At 35.0% G+C, this 27,274-nt stretch overlaps 1 protein-coding gene across 1 annotated transcript; it reads left to right on the top strand.

Annotated features, from left to right (window-relative positions):
* Positions 1–65: 65 nt before the first annotated feature.
* LOC128217683 (venom prothrombin activator notecarin-D2-like) lies at positions 66–26,149 on the top strand. Its single transcript, XM_052924993.1, has 13 exons — positions 66–246; positions 891–1,011; positions 2,067–2,193; positions 4,072–4,196; positions 4,652–4,727; positions 5,103–5,214; positions 9,047–9,186; positions 11,375–11,519; positions 11,916–12,034; positions 12,557–12,692; positions 14,216–14,499; positions 24,537–24,641; positions 25,003–26,149. Exons 1-13 carry the CDS (start codon positions 156–158, stop codon positions 25,240–25,242), a joined length of 1,821 nt encoding a protein of 606 aa, XP_052780953.1. The 5' UTR covers positions 66–155; the 3' UTR covers positions 25,243–26,149.
* Positions 26,150–27,274: the final 1,125 nt, after the last annotated feature.

Here is a 27,274-nt window from a genome sequence, read left to right as displayed (position 1 = left end):
TTCCTCAAGCCAAGATATTTCTAAAAATGTTCAACACTTAGGACACATCCGGTTTTACAAAAGCATTTGACGGCGCCCTGCCACGACAGAACACTGCTGTAAAATACTCTGGGATAAAGCCTTAGGCTTAAAAGGACGTTGGATGCTAGAGAATAATGGTGTGGTTATATTTCCTTGCCCTTTTGGCCATGGAATGGGGATATACTGTAAAGGGCATTAACAACGGTCTAAAGGGGAGGAGAGAAGGTTCGTTGTAGCTCTTTTAATTCTTATTGTCATACTAAAGGAGTTGATTTGAATCTAAAGTCGGTGAAGAATGAAATATAATTAGTTTTTATAGATGCCAACGAGCATGTAGTTCTTGCCGCTCAATTAACTATTGATAATATTGAACTAACTAATCAGTTGCATATATAGCATTGTATATATAACTTGATCATACAATAACTTAACACGGGGTTTGTCTCTGTCATTAAGTGCCTTGGTCTTGATTTATAAAATTAAGCAAACAAACAAACTGAAGACAGGTTTGTCTTAAATAAACTTTTAAAACAAGGATATGTTGTCGTGTTGACTGTGATGCGCGTAATAAATACTATATAATTAAATGAGTGATTTTTTATGTTGTTTACATCAAATAAACATCAAATGAAAATATGCATCTATACCTAAGCTCAAAGTAACTCGTCTGTTCAGACACACATACATGTGTTTTTGTGCACGAGCATATCTATACTTTCAATCATAACATAGGCAATCCTTTGCTGCAGCATTTAGAGAGTGTATAATCTTAGACGTAAAACTGTGAATAACAAATTTCAAACAAACCATACACTGTGTGTCATATGTACATCGTGTTGTCATCTTCCAACTGTTACCCTACACCAAAGAATACAGCGGTCGGCTCCTTAACTCTGACGGGGACTTTGAATTCACGTATACAACCCCGGAATTACAGGACAAGACGCTATGTGTGCCATCCTACACAGTCACTGTCAGACACGACCACAGGTAAGGAGCCATATGGGCCTTAGTCTCATTACAAATTTATGTCAATGGTATCGAAACGGTCACTTTGTTGCCATTTGTATATGTTATGTATATGTTATGTACTGACGATTATAACATGTGCATAAACACCGTCCGTTTAAACCACCGTGCTAATAACAGGCTTGTTCATAAGAAGTTCAATTGTTTATATACAAAGGGCCAACACCCGAAAGATAAGGAATGCCAGAATTACTGTCCTTGCTGCATGGAGGTTATTCGTTGTCAATGGCAAACATCCAGACGTGCTACTTTGCATATACTACTGAGATATGTCAATTTAAGGTTGTTTTAAGAGAATTAACTTTTAACTCTGTGTTATCGTTTATATTTGACATTGTCAATGTAGATATCATAATATTTTCTATCATACATGCACATTATAATCATTTGATTTTTCATCAGACTTCATGACTTTTCTTACATAAAGTGAATGTAATTTAGAATGAGACACATGCAATTGTAAAAAGAATTCCTGCAAATATGCAGCAGACAATTTTTACCTGCCTTAGATGGATTGATTACTAAAGATAGCCGAAAGAGAGTTATTTCTAGGTCTGATATGCTTTAGCATGTACAACTTCTCTATTGCGCTAGTATATATGTGTATTCCTGAACCCGTCTACCTTATGTGTCTGTGTTGCTATATTGTTCTGAATTATAATTGTGAAATAACGGCCCGATAAACTGTTAAACACCCCACCTGTTCGTTATGTCAATGCATGACCGATGCCTTGTAAACTCTCCGTTTTGGCGCTAAATATATCGAAAATTTAAATAAGGGGAATAAATGGGCCACCTCAAAATGCAAGAATATTGCATCTATAGATGTATAAAAATAGTATATTACTGCACACACGCTTGCTTATACAAGAATGTTACAATAGCCCTAAAATACCAACGTATCACAGACACTTGTATTTGATAATTCGTCAGGCTCACTGTAAACTTGTATCAAGACTGTGTTAAACTGTACATTCGTATTGTTCCTATAAGTTGATGTTGTATTTTTTTCAAAGATGCGGAAGAGAGTCACAGTGTGAGGTAAACCAATGTGACAATGGTGGAACATGTGTGAAAAACGGTCATAAAGAAACCTGTCACTGTATGGAGGGATACTCGGGGGAGTTTTGCAGCGAGGGAGGGGTAAGTTATGCCATGATGCAGAGAAGGAAGGGTGTGTAATGCCATGGTGCAAAGATCGTTAACCTAAAGAATAACGTTAACATATTACAGAGGGTTTACTTAAACAACCAAAAATAACAAACATCAAATGAATATTGACATGTACATCACATGAACAATATTACGGTAACATTGCATTACACATCTAGCTTTTGTGTATAACGACTGCTATTTTTAATACTATGTGATTTAGAAGACAGAAGTATTACTAGTTGGTGATTTAGCTTAAAGGACATTGCAAGGGTTATATGCATGTGGTTCAGTTTGACAGAAGGGATGAGTTACAGGTATGTGATACAGTTCTACAAAAGTGGCTAAAATACAATAATGGCATGTGTTACTTGTATGTTTTTCGGTTTGACAGATACGGCAAGGGTAACTAGTATGTGATTTAGTTTGACAGAAGTATGAAATCTTGCAATTATCTTGATTCATTTTGACAGAAGAATGTATAATTGCCAGCATGTGATTCAGTTTGACAGAAGTATGGATACTTGCCAGTATGTGATTCAGTTTGACAGAAGTATGGATACTTGCCAGTATGTGACTCAGTTTGACAGAAGTATGGATACTTGCCAGTATGTGATTCAGTTTGACAGAAGTATGGATACTTGCCAGTATGTGATTCAGTTTGACAGAAGTATGAATACTTGCCAGTATGTGATTCAGTTTGACAGAAGTATGAATTCTTGCCAGTATGTGAACCAGTTTGACAGAAGTATGTATAATTTCCAGTATCTGATTCGTTTTGACAGAAGTATGGATACTTGCTAGTATGTGATTCAGAAATAACATAGACATTGGTTTAAGTTTAAAAAAAGAAGCAAGGGAAACGTGGAAGTGATTCAGTTTGAGAAAAGTCGCCAGGTTACTGGTATGTGGACTATTTTGTCAGAATTGGCATGTGGTACATGTATGCGATTTATTTTGATAGAAGTAGCGTGACTTACTAGTATGAGATTCAGTTTAACGGAAGTGGCATCTGGTACATGTATGTGATTCATTTTGACAGAAGAAGCGTGACTTACTAGTATGGGATTCAGTTTAACGGAAATGGCATGTGGTACATGTATGTGATTCATTTTGACAGAAGAAGCGTGACTTACTAGTATGGGATTCAGTTTAACAGAAATGGCATGTGGTACATGTATGTGATTCATTTTGACAGAAGAAGCGTGACTTACTAGTATGGGATTCAGTTTAACGGAAATGGCATGTGGTACATGTATGTGATTCATTTTGACAGAAGAAGCGTGACTTACTAGTATGGGATTCAGTTTAACAGAAATGGCATGTGGTACATGTATGTGATTCATTTTGACAGAAGTAGCGTGACTTACTAGTATGGGATTCAGTTTAACAGAAATGGCATGTGGTACATGTATGTGATTCATTTTGACAGAAGAAGCGTGACTTACTAGTATGGGATTCAGTTTAACGGAAATGGCATGTGGTACATGTATGTGATTCATTTTGACAGAAGTAGCGTGACTTACTAGTATGGGACTCAGTTTGACAGAATTGGCACAGGTTAATTGTATATGATCGAGTTTTGACAGCAGAAGCAAGAGTTACTTTTATGGTATTCAGTTGCAAGGTTTACTAAGTTTGTTATCGAAAAGGTTCAAACACATGTGTAGTCATGTTCTTTCTCACTTGTGTTATGAGTCATTTGACAATATTTGAGATGTATGCAGGATTTGGATTGAGTACAGGTCTTAGGAAAGTCTGGTTCATTATGAAATCCAACACGTTTTCTCATTGTTGATATAAAACTATATTGATGTAAATACATGTTTTGTTTATTCTATATTTGATATAACGTTTTGTGTTTTACAGTCTTCTGTTGGTAACCTGGAGTTCACGCATCGGCCTCAAGATCGAAATGTTAAACGGCAAAAACAGGCGGTCGTCTTGTGTATGGTGAAACCTCCTGAAAATGGCGATATAGTCGTGTATTCATGGTTTGTTGATTTTAAGAAGATCTCAAGTTGCGTTAATTAGCTATGATATGTTTCAGTAAGACGACCGTTGAACGCAACCGCTTTGGATGTTACTGTTAACGCAACGCACCGGGGCTCGTTTTAATTATTGAGTGGTCGGTAATGCTCTAGCCGGGTTAATCATTATTATGTATGATTGCTCTATTATACTGATGGTGTAGTTGGAGTATTTATTAAATCCACTTTAGTTAGATTCAAGAGTTTTATATCCCTCTATCTTAAGGTTTCAGATATATACCCAAATTGTTATTTTTACTGTGTAACAATTGAAGCACTGAATAGTAGTAATCTTTGTTCCGCCCTCATTCTGAATGTAAATGAAGTTTGATCGAATGCCTTCTGATAAAAGACCGTATGCACATAAGTGACACATATTGAAATGCCTGTACGTAAACTAAAATCCCAGATATGTGTAGGTTGTTTAAAGGAGAGCAAATACCGGAGTACCGAGCATCAAACGGGTATGGCGACCGAGGCAACGGCATTCTAGAGGTAGGTCTGCTGGTTATCAAAGCACTGAGAGTGCAAAATACGTATTTTTTTTATATTTATGTTTAATGACAAACGTTTATGTATGTTTTCGTGAAATAATGCTGTTTAATTTGTTACTTTAAAATGTCGATGTTTTCGTTGTTTTATAAATACTAATTTTCATAGTTTTCATGCAAACGCCTTTCGAATCTTGCTTCTCGAGAAAGATCATGCTGCCATATCCTCCGTCTCGTTTGCAGCATCCGAAGAACGAATGTTATTATTGACAATGAAAGAACTAGACATTGGTGTTTTACTTATTGCGCATTGACCAGCTAAATGAACGACAAGCGTTAGCCTGTTTGACTTGGTATAAAACATTGCCATCGTTTTCAGATTACAAAGTTTAATGAGCAGAACGAAGGCCAGTATACTTGCCTAGCACGGGCAGGGAGCCTTACTGCGGAACATGTTTTCTCCATGACGATGGTCAATGACTGCAACTTGGGTAGGCTCTTAAGATAGATGAGCAATTGGTGTCAAGTAAATCCTTTAATCATACTTATATGGTTTATATCTTCTATACGGTTTCTTGAGGCATTTGAATTACATTCATCTTTCCATGTGACAATCACGCATGCCATCATAAGAGCAATTGCAGTAATCATCATTACTTAATTTTAACATAATCTGCTCAGAATAAGTAATACTGAAGGATGATGAAGAACAGTCAGTGTTGGAATTTGTGTAAGCTATTATACCTGCTCTAAATATAACAACAATAATATCATATAACTGTGATCTTTCAATAAATAAAAACTATAACAATAAACCAAATTGATATATATTTTGGTCGACGTTTCCCACTATGCATGCTTAAGAACGAGTAAGAAGGTAGTTTTGGTGTGTTCGTATTAGTTGTAAGCCCTTTAACGGACTGACACCAGATGGTCCAAAATCAGCACGTGCATACTATTTTGTGGTTGTCTCATCTGAGGTTACCCGTTTATAAATAAAGCATAATGGTTTCCCAGTTTAAAGTATGTATATTTAGCATGTAAAAGGCACTTGATCAGCACAGCTTATATTTTTACATACGCTCGTATTTCTAAATTAACTGGTATTTACATGGAAGACAAATCCAGTAAATTTTGAACTGTAAGATTGAGCTAAATCTACGAAGGAAACATGTGATGTAAGCGATGTGATACAATCAATATCAATTTTATGATAATTTTGTGATAATTACTACTTTTCCCCTTCAATTGTATCATCTGGTGCATAGTCCCTGGAATCCCTACATTTGTTTTATTACACTGTTCTTTGTATTGTGTTCAATTGATTCTAGATGATTAAAAACATATTTATGCTTCAATGCGTTGAATCACAGTAAACACATGCTTCACAAGCAGATGCCTTCATGTTTGCTTAAATGTTTTTTTCGTCGAGATGTCTAATTCAGCGTTTATTAAAGTCAGATAAATGGTCAATGTGAAATGTTTCTGTCAATGTCGTGAATGTTTGTCTGTTATGGTTATGTTTTGCACGACGATTTTCAATATTCTAACGATTTTGTCTAAGGTGGAAGAGGTTAGGGAGGATTTATCAATACACTGGAAACTACCGGGACACGTACATTTGCCATACAATGCATAAGAGGCACAAGGTTCAATGCATAACAACCTTGTTTAATAAAAAGTTTCCTCAAGTTAATGAATACAGTGATAAGAATGATCATTATCGTTTTTACTTTCTTCCGGATTGTTGGGATGAGAGTGAGGTTGTACACACAAACTGTTAAACCCCTAGTAAATAAACATTTTGCTGACCGTTCAAAGGCGGAAACTAACAATCCTTGATAAACATACCTAGTTTGTTTATAGTTTATATGCACTGTGTTGTTTGTTGAGTTTTGTGATGTTGTTCCATGTTTATTCTTTGTGAATTTTAGTTTTTGTGTTCTATGTTTTTGGCGTTTACCCTGGCCATTAAACGGGGTTTAGGTTTAACCTTTCGGCTACTGAGCTTGTTTCTGAAGTTTTTCATATAAATATTGGTATCAAAAGGTCTTCAACCCTAGGTAGTGGAAATTGATTAGATCATATTCTAGGAGATTCCTTTACTCTCAGTGAAATTTGAAATATAAAAAATCGTAAATAACATTTTATATACAAAAAATTTATTTTCGTGCGGATTGCTCATCTTTTTTCCAGCCGCTTTATTCGTTTTCCTTAACGGAAAGGAGGGCGACGGAAATAGCATTTCACTTCAGAGATACACTTCTTTCATGTTATTGACACCATTTTTAATAAAGAGCGTGTAGTAAGCGACATCATATAAATATATAATAAACATATTAAACATGAACTGAAATAGTAAAAGTATAAACTATCAGACTAGTGTAAGGCATGGCTTATACATTCACTAAACAATATCAACTGACAATGAATTATAATCACTGAAATCCTTCTGAAAACCAACAGTCAAGTTTCAATAATGTTTAAGTATCAAATAGTCAATACAACTTGAACCATTGGTACTAAACATGTGTCCTTTTCTATGTCAAATATATATAACTATCCCATATGGCAATATACAGTTCTAATTTCAGTAACCAAAGTTCTTAACACGTTACTGCAGACCCCATAAAACATAAGTGCTTAAGTCATTTCTCAACTCTTTATACAGCATAACCGCAAAGCATAATGCCAAAGCATTTATGTTATTCTATTTTTAAAAGTGCATTCTCGCTTTATCAAATGCATTTAAGCGCAATCCATTTTTTATATAATTATTCACAATTGTATTTTGCTTTAGATTGTTTTTTCTTGAGGATATTGAGCAACAATGTTTATCAACATAATAAAGTGACTTAGTTTAAACGTTTTTCATTTTCAAGAGAACGTTCATATGCAATAGTATACAAAATAATCTATATCATCTATATAAAAATCGGCTCTATTTAATCAGTACAATACTAGAACAATTTACAATCAATACACAAATGGCATGTTTGAAATAGTCTAGGCATCATGTTCAATATATTATAGTATGATATATGCAGGTTTGTTCTGTAAGCATTCGTCCTTTTAGCGGATAGCATAATTTTCTCTAAAAAGTCCACAAGCGGATTTAAGAGTGCGATTACCCCCAACACACTGACTAAAATTGACCAAGTAAACTGTTTAATGTATCTATTGAAGAAATCTTTTAATCAAATGCATTAACGTGCACCCTTTCGTACAATTTAAGCAGGATTTTACTGGGAGAACACACCCACCTCCTTTGAAAAAGACACACTTTTTCAAATTTTAACTATGACTATTTCGGCTCTGGGTTTAGTTCTAAAATTAATGGTTAAATATTTGGGATACACTGTAAATGCTAACGTTCAAAAATGAAAGTCGTGCTGGCACGAGATTGGTCATTTGACATTCAAAAATGAATGTTATACATTGAACATTCATAATCGAATGTTATGCTGGCACGACATTGGACATTGGACATTCGAAAGTGAAAATCGTGCTGGCACGTGCGCCCGATTGGTTCTTGACGTCGAGAATGAAATCAACATGACCTAGAACAGTAAAAATATCTGACTTGATAACATAGGGAGGAGATTTTGCTCAGTATTTTGACAAATAGGTGCGCGATTAAGCGTCGTCATGATTCTATTTCTTGTAATGTGCATGAGCCTTATTAGCCGTATTGTTTGCCATTTTAACCAGATGTTTTTCCAAAATATCAATTCTGTCAGTAGCTTATCCCAAAACGGCTTTAAACATAATTTTAGACAAAAGAATGAGTCAAATTCACGTACGTTTTTTCTACCGTCAAACGGTATCCTGTCTTGGTTTTAAGAATATTAAGCATTTGCCGTGTATAAACCGAGTTGTTAAAGTCGTGTCAGTAAGTAAATATAGTAAGTTAATCATTCCATACCCGCGCCGGAACTCGCCCGGGTAGTTCAGCAGGAGGAAAATTATTTTGTAGAGATGATGATCGCATATACCACTTATTGTACGATTTTACGGAATTACCCGAACGGTTTCCGTGTTTGCCATTAAACGGGGCTAATGTTTAAACGTTTTGAGTACTGAGCTCGTTTCTGTAGTTTTTCATAAAATTATTCAGGGGAAAACTACCGAAAAAAAAAAAAGAGCGTATGAAAATATTGTCCTAATGAAAACATATACAAAAATGACCACCTGAGTATCTAAAGAAGGGTATCTTGTTTACAAATTTTGAATAGGTTTTGTCCAATAATACCACTTGATAAAGTTATCAAATCACAAAACTTGATATATACTTATGATTTTATTTCATCTTTGCAATTTTAGAGGGTTTCAGGGGACCCAGAAATGAAGAAGGGAAAGTTGGCAACATGGTCTTCCTGACATGCTCTGCCTCCAATGCTAAAGACGTACTCTGGAGAAAGGACGGCGTGGTCATAGATTTTGAAGAAAACACAAGAATGAAAGTCAGTCATAATATTTTCATTAGTAGTTTGGTATTGTTTGCTGTTTGGTTCAGTAAAATATATCAATACATCGCAATATAGATCGATAATAATCAATATATTGGAAGCTTGTTGCTCGATAGCCATGTTCTAGGTTGTAATGTGCGCTGTATCTCATTTGTATTTTGGTAAATCAATGTAAAACATGTGTATGTATTTCCTCGGTAAAGGTTTAATTTGTTCATACAGTAAAACTGCGATCGCTCGAGGTCGCCAGGGACCGAGTCAAAACCTCGAGGGAACCGATGTTTCGAACGACCCGATTTTCAATTTTCCAGTTTGATATGAAATATCTTTCAGTGTATTTTATCTAGCTATCCCCCCAGTCATGGGTCCTTCACTAGATTGCTCAGGGGTTCGACAATTTGTAAGTTCTTTCTCATTTGCCATTTTGCAAAGCAAGTGACAAGAAGGAATTCTTTTCAGATATTCCGATGTTGGATCGATATGGAAGTGTTTTATGTATATTTTTATTACTCATTTAAATTTCTCACAATTAACTTCTCATAATTATCATCTCAAATGCCCATATCAACTAATATCGGTCAAGCGTTAACAGTGATAAACGGTCTTTCACACCTTATCAAATTGCCTTTCAACTGTCATTGCAATTTTTACAACTTGCGAAAATTTTAACACCTGGCAATTGTTTGTTTATTTTAGAACACGCGTTCGGGAAAAAGTGTGAAATTATGACCTCGAGGGGGCCATAAGGTTTTGTGCACGATTTGTGTACTTGGGACCGAGGATATTGCTCGACTGCTCGACATAATTAGGTTTCGAGGCAGCGTGGGTATATTTTATATGAAAATAGAAGGAAAAAAGGTCGGGACCAAGCTCCGACCTCGAGGGAACGCCGGTTCTCGAGCGACCGCTTGTTCGAGGGAACGCAGTTTCACTGTATTTGCATTGAATAGTATCATGCATGTATATATGTCTGTATTTGGTCGTTGAGTGCTTCCAGATTTTGACCTTATCAGCATTAAGAATGAGCAAGTTACGAACTACTGGACAATAAGTTTTTCATTAATTGTTCACTACTTTACATTTAACACAAGGCATATGTGAAAGTGCATTCACCGATCTGTGAATTTTATTCGTGTAATGCTCTAACAAAAGGTTATAACATGTATGATGCCCTGGTATTTACTTTGCATTAATTGGGAATTGGAGAGACATATCGTTTTTACACTGTCCATCAGTCCTTAGCTGCGTCAGTCCGTCAGTTAGTCATTCTGTCCGTACGTAACACTTCGTTTCCGCTTAATAACTTGAGTACGCTAAGACCCCGGAAAGTCATGCACGGTATGAAGGTTGGTCATGACCAGTAGGTGACTGCTATTGATTTTGTGATCACAAAGTAAAGGGTCAATGTCGCGTTGACCAAGTGTGCACAAAAGTTTCCGCTCAATAACTAAAGATCGTTCGGGTTGATGGACTTTATACGCGTTGACCTTCAGGTGATAAACGATATGATGGCGGTGACCTGAAACATAAAAATAGTTCCGCTCAATAACTAAACAACGCTTGCACCTAGCAACAAATTACTTATTAAGCTAGTTGAGCATTACTAGTAGAAAACGCACATTGATTTAAGATCAAATGGTCAAAGGTCAAGAAAGCGATGACCTTGAACTGATAAAATGATTTCCACTCAATTACGTAAGAAGTCTTACACACACAATCTTCATACTTGTTATGCAAGTTGATGATGATAATTAGTTGTCCCCTATTGATTTTCAGGCAAGTAGGACAAAGGTCAAGGCGGCATTGATGTAAAACAATGGTTTCGCTGTATAACTTAAGAAAGGCTATGTCCAAGATATTTATACTTGGTGTGCTTGTTGGTTTTGATTAGTAGAATACCACTATTGATTTCAGGTCATTGATGACCTTCAAGTGAAAAAATATTTTTTGGTCATTAGTGCGTACATCACCCATAAATTTCATACTTTGGCCCTGGAACTTAATAGTAGTATGCAGGTTGGTCATGGTCAGAAGATGAACCTATGTTAAATAAAAAGGTCATGTCTATCATGGCCTTTTCTCACCCACGACCACACACTGAGGGACACATAGAGCTATTTTTCCAAATGGCAATCTGTAGTTTTCCCTCTTATATCCATTTGTTAAATCCTTTTATTTGTAGCACCTTTCAAACCATTACCTCCAAATCTCCAATTTGGAATTGGAAGACGAAGGGGACTACTCCTGTGAAGCTACATACTACGAAAATTGTGGAAGCGAGAAGACTGCACATCTCACGGTCTTTCAATTTGGAGCACTCAACGAGTGTTAGTATTTTTTTTAGTTTTATTAACAATATGTCTCATATGGTTGTCAGTATTGATGGCAAAATACAAATACATAAATCCAATACAATGCAAGCAAAATATATTGATTCCATAATTTGCAAAACATTTGAACATTTTTATAAGGCCATAATAACTTTGAACAAACGTTCCATTAGAAAATAGTAATGTGGTTATTGTAATATAAGACAGATAATCTCTCTCACAAATCGATAATATGTATATATATATATATATATATATATATATATATATATATATATATATATATATATATATATATATATATATAAATATATAAATGTATAGCCTAAGAGCAAAATAACTTTTTTGTCGTTATAAAAGAGTCATATTTTGGATATGTCTTGGCTATTTCAGACTGTGGCAGATCTGTACATGACCAGGCAAGGGAATCTAGAGCGACAGCCTATATTTCAAAAGGAGACGATGCATACCCCAAGGAACACCCGTGGCATGTCACAATGCTCCATCTTAAAGTAGGAATAAGTGCAAACAATGTTTAAACATTTCTTCAGTGATATGGCTTTCAACTTATCTGAAAGTTTCCTATTAGTTATCAAATATACATACACATGAATTTTTTAACGAGTGAAATATTCATATTTTCTCATCACGTGGTGGATCTTTAAAAATGCTTACTTTGAACGGATAAATAATGCTATTTTATTCCAGGCTATATATTTACATTCATTATAGTTTTATAACGGACAAGGGCACCTTTTGCTTTACTTCGGATATTACGTCCTTGAAATTGTGGCCCATATTAATGACGGCCGACGCTTGATTTTGGTGTGTAAGCGAATTCGATTTCAAAACAACAAACAAAAATAAAACTGATATTTGTTACTGTTTTGAAATTCAGTATGTTTTCACGCCTAAAACCATTATAAGACGAATATAACAACATTATTTTACAACTAGAATATGAGCATTATAAAAAAAAACAAAGTGAGATTAATCAGATATATGAAAATAATTACCGATACATACTGTTTTAGTCATATGGAAGGCTGCAACCTTTTTGTGGAGCAACCGTCATATCACAGAACTATCTCATCACAGCTGCCAGCTGCATTGACCTTTTCCCGGGAGGAAAGGAGGCGTTCACGCCCGAAAATGTTCAGCTTAATTTTGGTTTGTAAAACATTTCATTTTTTTCGACTTGAAAGTTTTATTAATGTCGAAAATAAGTATAATGTTTGCACAAACAGTGTCTTGCGGTTAAAATCTAAACCAAAGCCATTGACGTTTCTTTTCGTTAACTGTGTGCTCGACACATCAAATATGAAAAATATGCCCATGCTTTCTAAAAAGCGACCGGGGCGGCCTCCAAAGATTTATGCTTGACTGACACATGAACTAGCATCCCAAGAAATGCATGGATGCACTATAAAGATGAACTTGTTCACGAAATTCCATCTCCATTAATGTCAGGACGCTCTACAACGATTGGAGAAAGACTGGGTCATGGAATTCCATTGCAAGAAATACCCGGACGGCCTCCACTCCACAGCGAGAGAAGGGACTTGCTCAATGATAAACATTCCCAGAAATGCATGGACGACCTCCAACGATGGGAGAGGACTGCCGTACGGTATTTAATCCCCAGAAATGCCTGACGGTCTCCACATATGGCAGAATCACTGGCCTACGGAATTGCATCCCAACAAATGACTGGACGGTTTCCAATGATAGGAGACAGACTGACAGCGGATCAATGAAAAGCCTGAACTGCATGAAAAGAAGACTGCATGTGTAATTACATCCCTCGTAAAGCGACAAAGGTCTAAAACAATTGGAGATACTGGTCTACGGCAATACATCTCCAGAACTGTCTATACGGCATTAAAGGATGGGAGGAGGACTGGCTTACAACCCCAAGCTAAGCTTGAACGCGTTGAAGGAATGGGTTATATAATTTGGTCTCCAATGGTTGCAGAAGAACTGGAAAGTCTAAACCCTGAAATGCTTGCTAATGCATACATGTATAACAAAGAAACAGAATAATGTAATGCGCAGCGTAGGTCGGCAAGAAAGGTATTTGCATACTACAATCGAACCAATAGCATCACACACATATTACAGCAACTATCTTGGCAATGATGTATCGTAGAGTTTTCAACCTGGTTAATAATTCCCACATGGCACCTTACACCTGTCAGCTATTTTTGAGGCATTCAACCGCCTCCTTGATCCATTAACATGACACTGTTTTATTAGAAATTATATTTCCCAGACATCAATGAACTCTGGATAAGTCTTTGGTCATCTGTATCAATCTGCGCCAACATCGACAGCTTCAAAATTGAAGTGCAGATTGATACCAATTGCTAGAATGGATATGGGTTTAACCGCACTGTAAATATAGTCCCTGATCATATTATCATTCACTGTCATGCCCGATTCCCTTCCAACAAACAAATCTAACAAAGCGATTTAAATACACGTGCATGCCCAGAAAGTATTAAAATTTTCGGTACGAAACACTTTTAATTAAAGTACGTGTTTCATTTTCCCTGCCTACTTTGTAAGAAATAAAACAAAGTTTTTAAATAAATTTTCATGCAAACACAGTGTTATCTCTTGTCAGTTGTACATTTGATTGAAAAAGACATGCCGTATTTTTTATTGTTTAGATTGCTTTTATTGTTTTTCAGCCAGTACCCGATGCTTTACATCTGAGGTAACCAAGACATTTAAAAGGTATATTATTCACGAGAACTTCAACAAGACAGCACCCTTTGATAGCGACGTCGCATTGATCGAACTTGAGGAGCCGATAGAATATTCGTCAAACATTAGACCTGTGTGCCTTGAAGATGCGACATACAACAATCGAAGGTTTTTAGAAGGTAGAAGGAGTAACATTTCTCCGGGAAAGGTCGTTGGATGTGGAAGAATGACATCAAATAAATATAGATCATTGCCAGACAACCTTCAGGTAATCAATGAAGTTGTTTTTATTTGTTATATCATTCAAAATATTTCAATATTTGTTGAAATAGTTTACGTGAAATGTGTAAACTCTAAATTTAAAGGTATTTGGTGATAATTTTACCTGAAAATGTTTTTATATTGGTTCATTTATACTGTTGTTTTATTTAGTTTTATCCGAGGATTATATATATCTTCCATTAGTCAATGGTTAAAAATAGATGTATAACAAATCCGAAACAAGTTGATGAAATTTATGTGAATGCCATGTGCTTAAATGAAAAGTATATGAGTGCCGACTCGAGTACAGTGCATTTACCGGAAACGAGATTTGTCAAGTTCTCGTTAAAACTCCGAAACGACGGTGGGGAAACCGCTACAATACGACCCATGGTCGATAACTTTTCTTCCACCTCGATTTAAGGAAAATAATTAACAGAAATAAATATTGAGGTGTGTACACCGACGATTATTGAAAATATGATTCGGTTCGTATTGAACCTGGAAATCATCTTTAAAATCGACATGATACTTATTTTTGAACGCTTGGAAGGAGAATAAAAAGCGATGTCCATTCATTTGCATAATCCGCTTTCCGCTGTTGAGTTTGGGTCAAGTATTATAATCCCATCGGAAACACATGATCTATGCATTGGTCACATGGCAGAAATCACATTTCCGGTACAGGAATCTCGATCAGTTGAAACCATTGCCGTTCCTCGTTGGGACAAAAACTGTATAAACTATTGCATCTGACCGCTTCAGCACAATCAATCGCCAGTAAATGGACTGTTTACATTATGACTTTTTAAACTTAGTTCCGTCGATCGTAAGTTTTGACTCCATATCCGCATGTTTAGTCTATAAAAATGCATTTATACGGGCTTGAAGACAAACGTGAAACGTTTGTCTGTACAAGCCCTCTTACGGTTTGTACGTGTATGCAAGGGACTACTTCTTTTTTGCCGGAATGATAGGCATTAAAAAATTTGGGCACCACTGAACCGTGAAAATGAGAACCAGAAAAGCTCGTCATACATTGTTCATATAAAGCGCGTGCATGCCGGCAAGCAAATTGTACATGTTTAGGGCGGGGTTTGACCTCCGTTAACCAATTAAAATTAATACGGAAATACCCGAGGTACATGTACAATCCACCTTCGGCACTTCCATAAAAGGAGTGGAGTACACATATAATGAATACACGTCTAAAGAGTACTTCTTTTGACCGGAAATTATATTTCATAACTCTGCAATAATAAAACAAAACGAACAAGGTTTGTTATAACAATTGTATTTTTTTACCCCACATCTTTAAAAATACCGTTTAAACTAGAAATCTAAATAATTAAGTTAAATGTATTTATGCGCATTTTACGACAGCTGATGTAAACAATGATTTGCATATAGGCACATTGCAGGTGCGCGTGACGTCTTCCTTCAATGTGTCTATTATATTTAAACTTTCATCATGATGCAATAACACGGATTTAACGTTGCTTTCACGGTGAGTTGTACTATGAATTATACTTGTTATTGTAAATTCAATCGTTCATACGTTGCTGTTTGGACACCATAACGTTGGTTTTTACGGATAATGAACAAGCTAAGTTGATGCAATCGGTATCCAGAGATGACCTTCAGGTCATAATTTATGACTCATTACTATACATGCCAAACTAACTGTTACAGTAACTGTGCGATTGTGTTTCGTTCATTGTATTTTAAATTAAAAGTATTGGATAAAAAATGTTTAAAAATGTGACCAAGGCAAGCCTTTGTATTGATCTAGATCATTGAATAATCGATCACGGTAAACAAACGGGTGTTTTAGCTGGTGTTCGGGATTTGTGCCCTGTTCGGAAACGTACTGTCAACCAGTACAATGCATTGAAACTTACTTACTGAAGTATCACATTTTATTCAGTATTTACAATTTATTTAAGTTCAGGAGATATTTCATAGTTTTCCATTAGAAAAGATTACCAGGTAGAATTCATTCCTTAGGCGCGATTATGTAGTCGGTGTCCTGAGATTTGTTACAGAAAAAAACTTTTTTTGGTGCTTATAGATCTGTGACATAGTCCCTTTAACCATTTAGGCCGACATGTAGGCACTTCTGCTCTTTTACTGCTGCCACGATTGTGGGTAACCTGAGTGTAATTATGCCCAGTGAGGTGATTAAACACAACACCGCAGCCGGAACTCTATAAAGCTACTCAGAGCTAACTCAGCGGCTGGTCCTATAACCCAAACACACTTCAACCCACTTTAAAAATTAAAAAGGTTTATTGAATAAAAAAAATTGTCATGGCAGAGTGGGGCAGGTGACTCGCGAATACTTTAAGCGAAAAAGTATGAATGAAATTACAGAAAAACACTTCAGCACAGATAATGAAATCAAATGTTTAGTAATTCATAATTTGTTTAGAGGGGAGGGTTCGGGAGGGGTTTCCCCTCCCGAAACCCCTCCCGACAACCATCAAATTTAGCATGTTTGACCTGGTTTTAACAAGCATTATAATGTGAGTATTATAAATTATGAACCCAGGGGAGGTTTCAGTAAAAAAGGCAGTGTTTCTTTTTGTCAGAATTACATGGTAACACTAGAGCTACAGTGTCTTACTGGTGATTTATTTTTACAATGGTTTTCAGAAGGATATATGCCTTAAGGCGAGATGAAATGTATTGACATGTCGTGCTTAAACTGGCACATATTTCCGCACAGAATTTCTTTGAAGTTAACCTCTTTTCAAAATTATTCAGCTGAAGGCATGTATAAGCATGCAAGACAGTTTTAGAAAAACTCTTTTCTACAAAGTAAACAATGACAGTTAAGTTCTTAATTATGTAAATGGGGGTGGTTCGAGAGGGGTTTCCCCGCCCGACAAGCAATGTTAATAAAACCTTTTTTCTCCGGATCATCAGTTCAGCACAAAAAACAGTGGCGGTTTTTGCAATATTTTTCTGAAGTTTTTAACATGCTTGTAGGTGTGCAATTTACTCTTCCTAACAGCTGTTTTGACTTGAGATAGAATATGGTAGAGAAATATTTTCTTCTCAATTTGTTCTTAAAACACAATCTATATGAATTACTTAAAAAGCGATATTGTTCATGTACAATTAACAAGACATTTACAATGCCAGCTCTAATATAGTAAAGCATAGGCATAGCAAAATTCAAAACATTTTTATTATATATGCTTTGTGATGATTTCTGGACATTTATAAACAATCTTTAACTGTTTCAAACATATTGATAATTTTTTACTGTTTGAAATTTCAGCCAGCTCTCAAATAAATTTTTAATGCCAGTGCTAAGAGGGCTGGGACTTCAATAATTATAATTGAATGCTATTTTATACACTTTTAGGGTCTAAAATTAAATTGTTATGTTTGTGATAGATCGCAAAATATTTCAGTTCCTTACTCTTAAAATATAGCTTTTGATTCTCACACAGTGAAATTCATTTACATCAGGATTTTACACTAGAACAAAATAAATTCACTATTTATTCTTTCTTAAAGTTATCGCACATAGGTTATGGCATGGTACCATCCTCTTTATTTAGATTGTCAGAAAATGTGAATGCATCTCAGTAGCTCAGTTGGTGAAGAACTCCCCCTGTTAGTAAAGGGGTCCCGGGTTCCAGCCCTGCAATTGTCGTACAATTTTCTGTCTCAATTGTACTTCAATAGATAAATTCAAATTCTGACAATAAATAATGACAATTTAGTAGATCTATGGAGCAATTATCCTATTCATGTCATGTATTTTCATTTCTCAGTGATTGAATTTAAAGCAGCACTCTCTCAGATTTACCGTTTTTACATTTTATTTTTTTTTGCCTTGGAAAGAGCAAATATTTGCGTAAATATCTGCAAACCAATTATAAAAGATTGCTGATAAAAGATCTGATTGCCACTCCGGGGGTAAACCGGGGATAGCCGTGGAAATGGGCCGTGTTTTTACTTTCCAGGTGGCCCCGCAGGGCCGGGTGACCGTGGTGGTTTTGTCTTAGCGCTAAATCTAGCGGAGATTGGGCCTTATATTGAGTCTCTGGGGTGCAGGGGCATTTGGTCGGGGTTTTACCACCAGTTCGTTCCCGCAGAGCGGAGATTTTACCCGGGGTTGGCTGGAACAAAAGTCCCCACTATTCCCCAGACCTGCGGGGGGGGGGCGTGATTACATTTGACTGGTGCATTAATGTTTTATGTTTTTAAAACGTTACTAACGGTTTAAGACAAATGAATAAAAATCATTTTTTTTTTAAATAAGATATTAAAATCTGCGATCAATTTTTTTGTCAGGAGTCTAATATAACTTGTTTCTATGCATTTACACAAAAATTGGCTCGTTATAAGAAAGTTGTCAAAACGTTAAATCTGTGGGAGTTCAACTTTAAGGGACACCAGATTGTACAGTTGCAAGAAAAAAGAAATAGTGAAAACCTTTGCTAATGGCGCAATGCTTCTCTGCTGTTTTTTTTTGTGTTTTACCAATTTAAAATTAACTGTTTGTGTACCATATAAATACCTGCTGATTTAAAAATATTGTCAGTATATGAGTCTGTTCTAATTTACATGCTAAATATTCACAATAGGAACTGGGAAATAATATTTTTGCTGATTTTTGGACCATCTGGTGTCTAGCCTTTCATAAACCATCTAACTGCCAATGTGAGTTTTAGATACATATTGGACAGTTTCATTGGAATTTATTTAGTATAAAAAAATGTTTCATGGGGCAAAAAGCGTAGTACTTACTCAGGGCTTTTTCTATAGTACCCACGGGTTCGACTTTTAGATTTTTTTTAGAAAGTCTTTTAAAATGTACTGCTTCATTTTCAACATCCTAATAAATTATGTGATGTAAAGTTTTTTTTTGATAATTGTACTTGGAAATCATTGATTTTCATCACATTCAGATATATCTGTATGAAATATTATCTGTCATGATTGATTAATTGCAATAGATATTTACACCCAAGGATTGATATTCGAGCCATTTTGGTTCTATTAAAGGGAATTAAACTAATATAAAATCATTTCCTAATTCCCAGGAGACTTGACAGCTTTTTCTTTTAACAGTTAATTTTCCCAATTTCAGCATTTTCACGACGCAAAATTATCCAAAATGTCTAGGGTCTTTTTCCCAAATTGGGCAGAAAAAGCCCCGTTACTTAATAATGTTTTAGGAAAAATGTAATTCAAGGGACATTTTCATAAACATTTTCTAATATAAAAACTAAATAATGTCTAAACTGTCAAATGTGGGGTTGCATCTGTAAACTTCATCTTTGTTTAGGAAATCTGTGGATATAACTTTCACCACCCTAAACAATAAGTATCAATATAAGAAGTAAAAAATATTCTAGTTACTATTTCCTCATGTCAGGGACAATTCAATTAAAAATCAATGGAAAAAAAAACTGTTAAATACTATCATGTTGTTGTTTTTTCTAACTTTTAATAATATTTATTCCCTGTGGTCGGTCGGTTTGTTGGTCGGTCTGTTGCAACTTTGTCCGGAGCAAAACTTAAAAACTACTGGATGAAATTCGATTGAATTTCATGCAATGGCAGAGCATAATGAGAGGAAGTGCCGTGTACAATAACCATATCTCTATTCTTGCTTAATACTGAGTTATTGCCCTTTGTTACTTTTTTTGTCTGGAGTATAACTTGCAAACTACTATTTGGAATTAATTGGAACTTCATACAATGGTAAAGCACAATGAGAGGAAGTGCAGTGCACAAGAACCATAACTCTATTTTAGCTAATTACAGAGTTATGGCCTTTAATACTTTTTTTCTTGTCCCGAGCATAACTTGAAAACTATTGGATGGGATTTAATAAAGCTTCATACAGTGATAGATCATGATGAGAGGAAGTGCAGTGTATAGGAACCTCAATTCTATTTCAGCTAATTACAGAGTTACTGCCCTTTGTTATTTTTTCTTGTTCGGAGCATAACTTGAAAACTATTGGATGGAATTTAATAAAACTTCATACAGTGATAGAACATAATGAGAGGAAGTGCAGTGTATAGGAACCACAATTCTATTTGAGCCGGATGGAATGTAATAAAACTTAATACGATGGTACAGCACAATGAGAAGGAGTTCAGTGTACATGAATCATTACACTATTTTAGCAAATTACAATGACAATAGTCCATAAAATGAAGTTGTCGTTTATAGGTTGGCTATCCAAATAGTTGACTGCAATTTCATATCAGGCCGGCGTTGAGGGGGTATTAATCACCTTCAGTGATAGCTCTAGTTACCTTTCAGGTGGCCCCACAGTGCCGGATGAATGCGGTGGTTTTGTCTTTGCACAAAATATAGCGGGGAATGGGCCTACCAAGAGTCCCTGGGGTGCGGGGGCAATTGGCAGGGATTTTACCAGTTGTTCATCCCCGCAGGGCGGAGATTTTAGCCAGGGTTGGCTTGACCAGAAGTCAAAGTCCCTGCTATTCCCCGGACCTGGGGGGCACATGGTTACAATTGACTGCATAAATACCGGCTTCACCAACCCAACTCGAAGCCTTTAGTGAATGTCCTTATGAAAATAAGATTTTTAGTAATTACATCAACCAGGTATAGTGGACATTTTTTAGTAATCCAATTCCTTAATAACTTATTTATTAATTTGTTATTGTTTGCAACAGGTTGGAGATGGGGATGATGACAGACCAGCCAGCCGAACTCAAATTGGATTAGACATCATGCGGTAAATTATTAGTATTTCACAATCACTTTATGAAAATGTATCCAAACAGTAGCGGGTTTGAATCTTTGAAGTTTATCTGTTCTGTTTGTTTCATTCTTAAATAACATTGTTTCATGCTGGTTGTAAATTATTTCCGGTCATGGCCATAAGATTATATCATTTTCTTATGAACTATTTTGTTTGCTTTTTTTATAAATTTCAGGTTTTTGACTTATCCCTCAATACTTCTTAATACATTTCAACATTCTGTAAAAGCAGAAGCTGAAGCTCGAGAGGACCTTTATGGACAAAAAATCCTGTTCAAGATAGTTCTGTCTGGAATTCCATACCACCTCCAGAGAATGGAAAATGTCTTCAAGTAAGAAGAGATTCTAAGCAAGTGCATTTCTGACTCCTCCAAATTGCTTCTTTGGAGTCAATTTCCTTGGAGTTGTTTAATACTCATTGCAAAATATTCAAACATAATATATTTCATCTATTTTGTCTTGATCTTTGAAACCGTCAAATTACACTATGACTAACATTATGTGACTATATCAACGTTATCAACGTTGACGGCGTTTTATGTTGACGTCATTTCCTGTTTATTATATACATACAACCTGATGAAGGCAGAATCCCATATTTCAAGAGAATGCAGATGTTAGTCACCCCTGTCAAACTTGTTTGTGTGAATAATACAAAACGTGACATTTACAGCAAATATGTAATAATCAAGCAACGTACAGACAATTGAGTTTCTGTTAATTTTGTGCCATATTTAGCATTTAAAACCAGATACTTTCAGTTTTTGCTGGTTTATTCGGTTTCTTTTATTCATGATTTTTTCAAGAAGACACCAGTTCGGTGTATAGTTGTTATGGTGTTTTAACTGTCAATGAATCCAAGATCACTGTATGTTGTTGAACTGATATATATGTTAAACATTGAAGATCTAGCTGTCATTACAGAAAACATTGATTGTGCTTTTGAGAACACTTTTGAAACTGAAATCTGGTCTTGCTCTACTGGCTGGTACACTCAAGAAATATAAAAAAATATATGAAACAGTGCTTAGTGAGCTCAGCTGACAGTTTTTCACAGGGTTCTTTTCTGGGTGTGTTCCAACAATATAACTGACTTGATTACTTTTATTGTATATTCTATATAGGTGCTAAATTTAGAATATATATTCAGCTCTGTTGAATGTCGATTGTAATTGCAATTTATCATTTCTTTTTAGATCACCCTGTGGGCTAAACATTATGTGAGGGTTAGAAGTTAATTGCTTGTAATAACACCTTGATAAGTTTAATCTTTAATACACTGGGTCTTGAGTCCCATGATATGAACAATTGGTTTTGACTATTTTCATGCTTCATTTAGAATATACCTCATAAGAGGTCATAACATATTGGGCCTTTAAAAGTTAGAACATTTTAACATTAATTTATTTATACAATTTTATTTCCCACCAGATGTAAAAAAACAACCTTTTTATCAAAAAGCAAGACAAAAAGGTCACTGTTGGTAATCTGTAAAAAAAACATGTGTTGCTGCATATTTAACTGTAACAGGTATTTTGGTTTTTACCTGATTTTAGCAAAGGTGTTTACAATATTCATTAATTGAAATTTAGATAATTTTGATCATTATACATGATGTTTGTCAGATTTGTTATTGCAAACACAAATTATTTCAAAGTTTATTAAAAGCATCGTTAAGATAATTCTGTAATTAAAGCAGAATTGTATTTGCCCTTAAAATCTAAACAACACATTTGTTCATAATTAACATTTTGCAACTTTTTTGGCGGGGGTGTGGTGTATGTTTTTGTAACAAACAAACAAGAATATATTCTGTATTCTAACTGAGATATTTTGCAGACAATTTTCCAGAGCTGCTTGGCTACATTTTGTTCATTAGTAATTGATTAAATGTTTTGCCATGTTTTACCATCATATTTAAATAGATTTTTGCCCATCTAATTCTAGTTAAAATTATAATTACCCCTGCTTGTAATATACTTCTGTGCAACATTATTGATATGTGATCATTTTTAGCTTGACTATTCGATGAATAAGGAGAGCTATCCTAGTCACCAGAGTGTCAGTGTCAGCATTACCACTTTGTTTAAGTTTGCGTACCACCTCAAATATTTGCACACAGGAGGAGGTCACTGTATCGAGCATTTTGACAGAATTATGCCCCTTTGTCAACTTACAAGTTATGTTAAATTTTACGTACCACCTCAAATATTTTCCAATTCAATTTATGTAAATATCTCAGCACATCATGTATTGCATTGAAATCTAATATAACAGTGATCAATGCATGTTTCTCCAAAAAATTTCAGTCCATACACCGAAAAGCGGCGGAATAGTCGAGCGCGCTGTCTCTGTGACAGCTCTTGTTTTTATTTATTTTCTGTTTGTAACATATTCCTCAAATGCGTTTGTGTACTTGATCTCAAATGCATAGTAGCTTTATTTAAGTTAATTAAGAAGAATAACTCTAAACTTCATATAAAATATAAAGTAATGCATAATATATTATGCATACACTATTATTGAAGATTGTTGCGTATACACTAAATAAATTGCTAACAGCAACAGAACTGCTTGTTATTAAAAAAAGTTGTATTAACATTTCCCTTTTACTCCTAGTATGTTTCACTCAGTCATTAAGTAAACTTAAAGTGTCCGGCAATAACACTTCAAGCCCGTAGAGGCAGCGCCTTAGTTCATATTAGTTATGATACATGTATCAGGATATAAAAGTTTGGTTTTAGACTATCTCCAGTTTGGCATGTCCCTGAGGTTTCCATTATTCGTTTCTATAATAAATTTGCTAGTCTCTGAGAAACATGTGAAAATTGTTTTAAAAAAGTCATTCAATGGTTTCTTTCCCTGTTTAAATCATACCTGTTTTATAAGTACAGATACACATACCGACGCGTTGTTTAAACTTACTGGGATTTACGTGGTAGACAACCCAGGTGAATTTCGAAAATGCGCCAACACTGCGGAGCATGCATGTGTCGTAAGCAATGTGATACATCAATAAATAAGATTCAATGCATTGTACCGATGTTTAATTTATGGTGTATCACAATGTTTTTTTTTGTGGTGAATTGTATCATCTGGTGTAAAGTCTCTTTAAACTAACGATTCACCTGCTTCATATCAATAGCATGCTGATTTCGAATGATAATTTCGAACAAGCCTTCTAGTGCTCGAACGTATTTTTTATTAAATAGGATTCCAGTGATATAAAGTTTTGTCGTTATTGATTTATTGGTATAACGAATGTGAGTTTCGATTTTTCAGGAAGTCTATATGCCATATGCAGCCAAAGCAGACTGTATTGACAATCTTTCATCTGCCGGACGAAACATTCAACTGACAGACAACATGTTCTGTGCTGGAAGACTTGTAAGTGCTGTGACTGATAAATGTATTTTTACCAATATAACTGAAATAATACTATTTTCAAACTGAGAGACGTTATATGACCACATTAACTAAAAATAATGGTAACTGGACGTTTTTGCTAAATATAATTAGTCACATTTCCGACGTTTGTGAATATAGGCCCAGTATAGTTTTATAGTTTATGTTATAGTAAACAATAAATACAACATTTGGTTAAAAGTGATCTTTATAGCTTCGCATTCAATACACCAGTTAATGGTAAATATATAGCTGTATCTGTTTTTGTGTGCATACTGTTCAGCTTTGTTTAGCTGAAGCTATACAAAATAGTAAAACAACAGCTATCAATAACAAATTTCAGAGACGCGGCGCGGGTGACGTCTGCCCAGGGGATACCGGTGGTGGTCTGCTCATGGAGGCGGTTGGAGAGTTCCGGTGGGTTCTCACAGGCGTCGTGTCGTTCGGACCCGGGGGATGCAACAATTGGAACTTCTACAGCGTGTTCACGAACGTTGGCAACTTCTACGAGTGGATCAATGACAACACTCATTTCACAGAGGAGGAAGTGGACACGTCGTTTCTGGACGAGTCAAAGAAATAAGCACTTTGCCTCGGTTATCGACAACTTTAGTTTATAGATATAAATACCATTGTATGATATGAAATCTGTACTTTATCAAGTAATGTACCTTAGCTCTTTTGTTTCAACTCAAATGCTTTGAATGTGAAGTTTGGTGTAGACGTTTACAAGATATTAATGTTATTGAATATTGTGATCGCACTATTGTGTAATCTTTAGGAGTTCCTTAGAAATTATTCAAGAGATTATGCTGCATGGTGTTTATCCCTATACAAGCGATAATTGTTGGAAATGTTAACTTCCTGAAAAAAATAAAGAGTTGAATATTGCATCCTTACATAACTAAGCTTTCAGTCCTTTGATTTTATGAAGATTTTGCTAATTTATGTTATCTTTAAAGCCTTTTTTGGCTAAAACTGTTTTGGCTGACTCGGTGTGTTTTGGCATGTGACTTCATTTTACATTTTCAAATTATTTGGAAGGAAAGATTAGCTAATACATGTCGCTTTTATTTTTAATAATAGTGTCTTTATTTGTTCCCAGTTTTAGTACAATGATGCTTTTTATTATGAAACTCTATGACCACACAGTTTTAAACCTTTTATTTTATAAGGCAGACTGTGTGTGATGTTTATAGTTTTAAACAATGACTGCATCGTATCTTTGAAAAGTTGTTGCATTAGGTGCTCTGAATTGTATTCCTCCGTCTGCAAACAGAGTTGGGATCTCTAATCATAGAAGTACTTGTGGGTTAACTATAAGTCTATTATTATTTGTTTTATTGTTAAGTTTCAACAAGTTAATGCATACCTTGATAAAATTTACCTTTTGCGTTTTATATTCATTTAGGATTTTTGGGATAAGAGTGAGGTTTGTGCACTTAAAATGGTTTAAACCCCCAGTAAATTTACATTTTACTGACCGTTCCAATCCTTGATAAACATGCCTAGTTATATATATATATATATATATATATATATATATATATATATATATATATATATATATATATATATATATATATATATATATATATATATATACATATATATATATTATATATGCACTGTGCTGTTTGTTGAGTTTTGTGCTGTTCTTCCATTTTTCTTGTTTGTGATTTTATGTTCTATGTCTTTAGCGTTTATCCAGTGCCATTAAACCGGGTTTATGTTTAAACTTTTTGCTACTGAGCTTGTTTCAGTAGCTTTTCGCAAAAAAATGTTGTATTTCTTGTTAACAATATTCATCAATTGCACTTGTTTGAAGTCTAATTCGTAACATTTATTTGGCTTCGTTTTTTAAATTATTATCTTTCTGATTTTGCACAACACTAACCCGAAATAAAACGACAAGATTTACTAAAATGTTGATAACAGGGAATTTGGAAACAGCGCATTTTACGTAATTCTAGAATAGTTGTTGTTGCGTCTCTAATATAAATTACAGCTCAATATTTAATTGTATTTTGTATAATAAGAGTAAACGTTAACAGTATAGTATCTTCATGTAATGATAACTACACCCATGCCGACTTTATCGTTAAGAAGACCAAAATTAAGCTCTTACTATTATGTAGAGGTTAAAACGTGTTTTTAATGATATAGAAACGACAATCTTTTACATGGCCCAATAGTGTGAAGTATGTTAGATATAGTTGATAAATATACAATTCCCATCTGTTCAAAAAGAAACTTGGTTAGTTAATATTATTAAAAAAAAAAAAATATTTGTAGCAATAAAAAACCCTCCAGCTATCAATAATTCAATGACTCTAGTCTAACAATGAGTAATCATATTTCTTTATAGGTGGCAAGGAGGATTTATGATTAATGTTGCGAGAAAACTCCACTTTAAAATACATTATAGGAAGAAAAATGAGCAAATGTTGAGTCTTCGAATTTGCACGTGTACGTTCTTATTATTTGTAGAGCTAGTTATAGGTCACACGGTGTATGTTTGGTATGGTCGTTGTGCAATTAGTTCAATAAGGTCAGAGAGTGATTGTTAAACACTCCTCAAGCGGATCTGAAGGAGGAAGGGTACATCTGGCGCA

The sequence above is a fragment of the Mya arenaria genome, chromosome 14, assembly GCF_026914265.1.
Source record: "Mya arenaria isolate MELC-2E11 chromosome 14, ASM2691426v1".
NCBI lineage: Eukaryota > Metazoa > Mollusca > Bivalvia > Myida > Myidae > Mya > Mya arenaria.
Note: the sequence above shows the minus strand (reverse complement) of the source record. Positions and strands in the feature narration are given on the sequence as shown.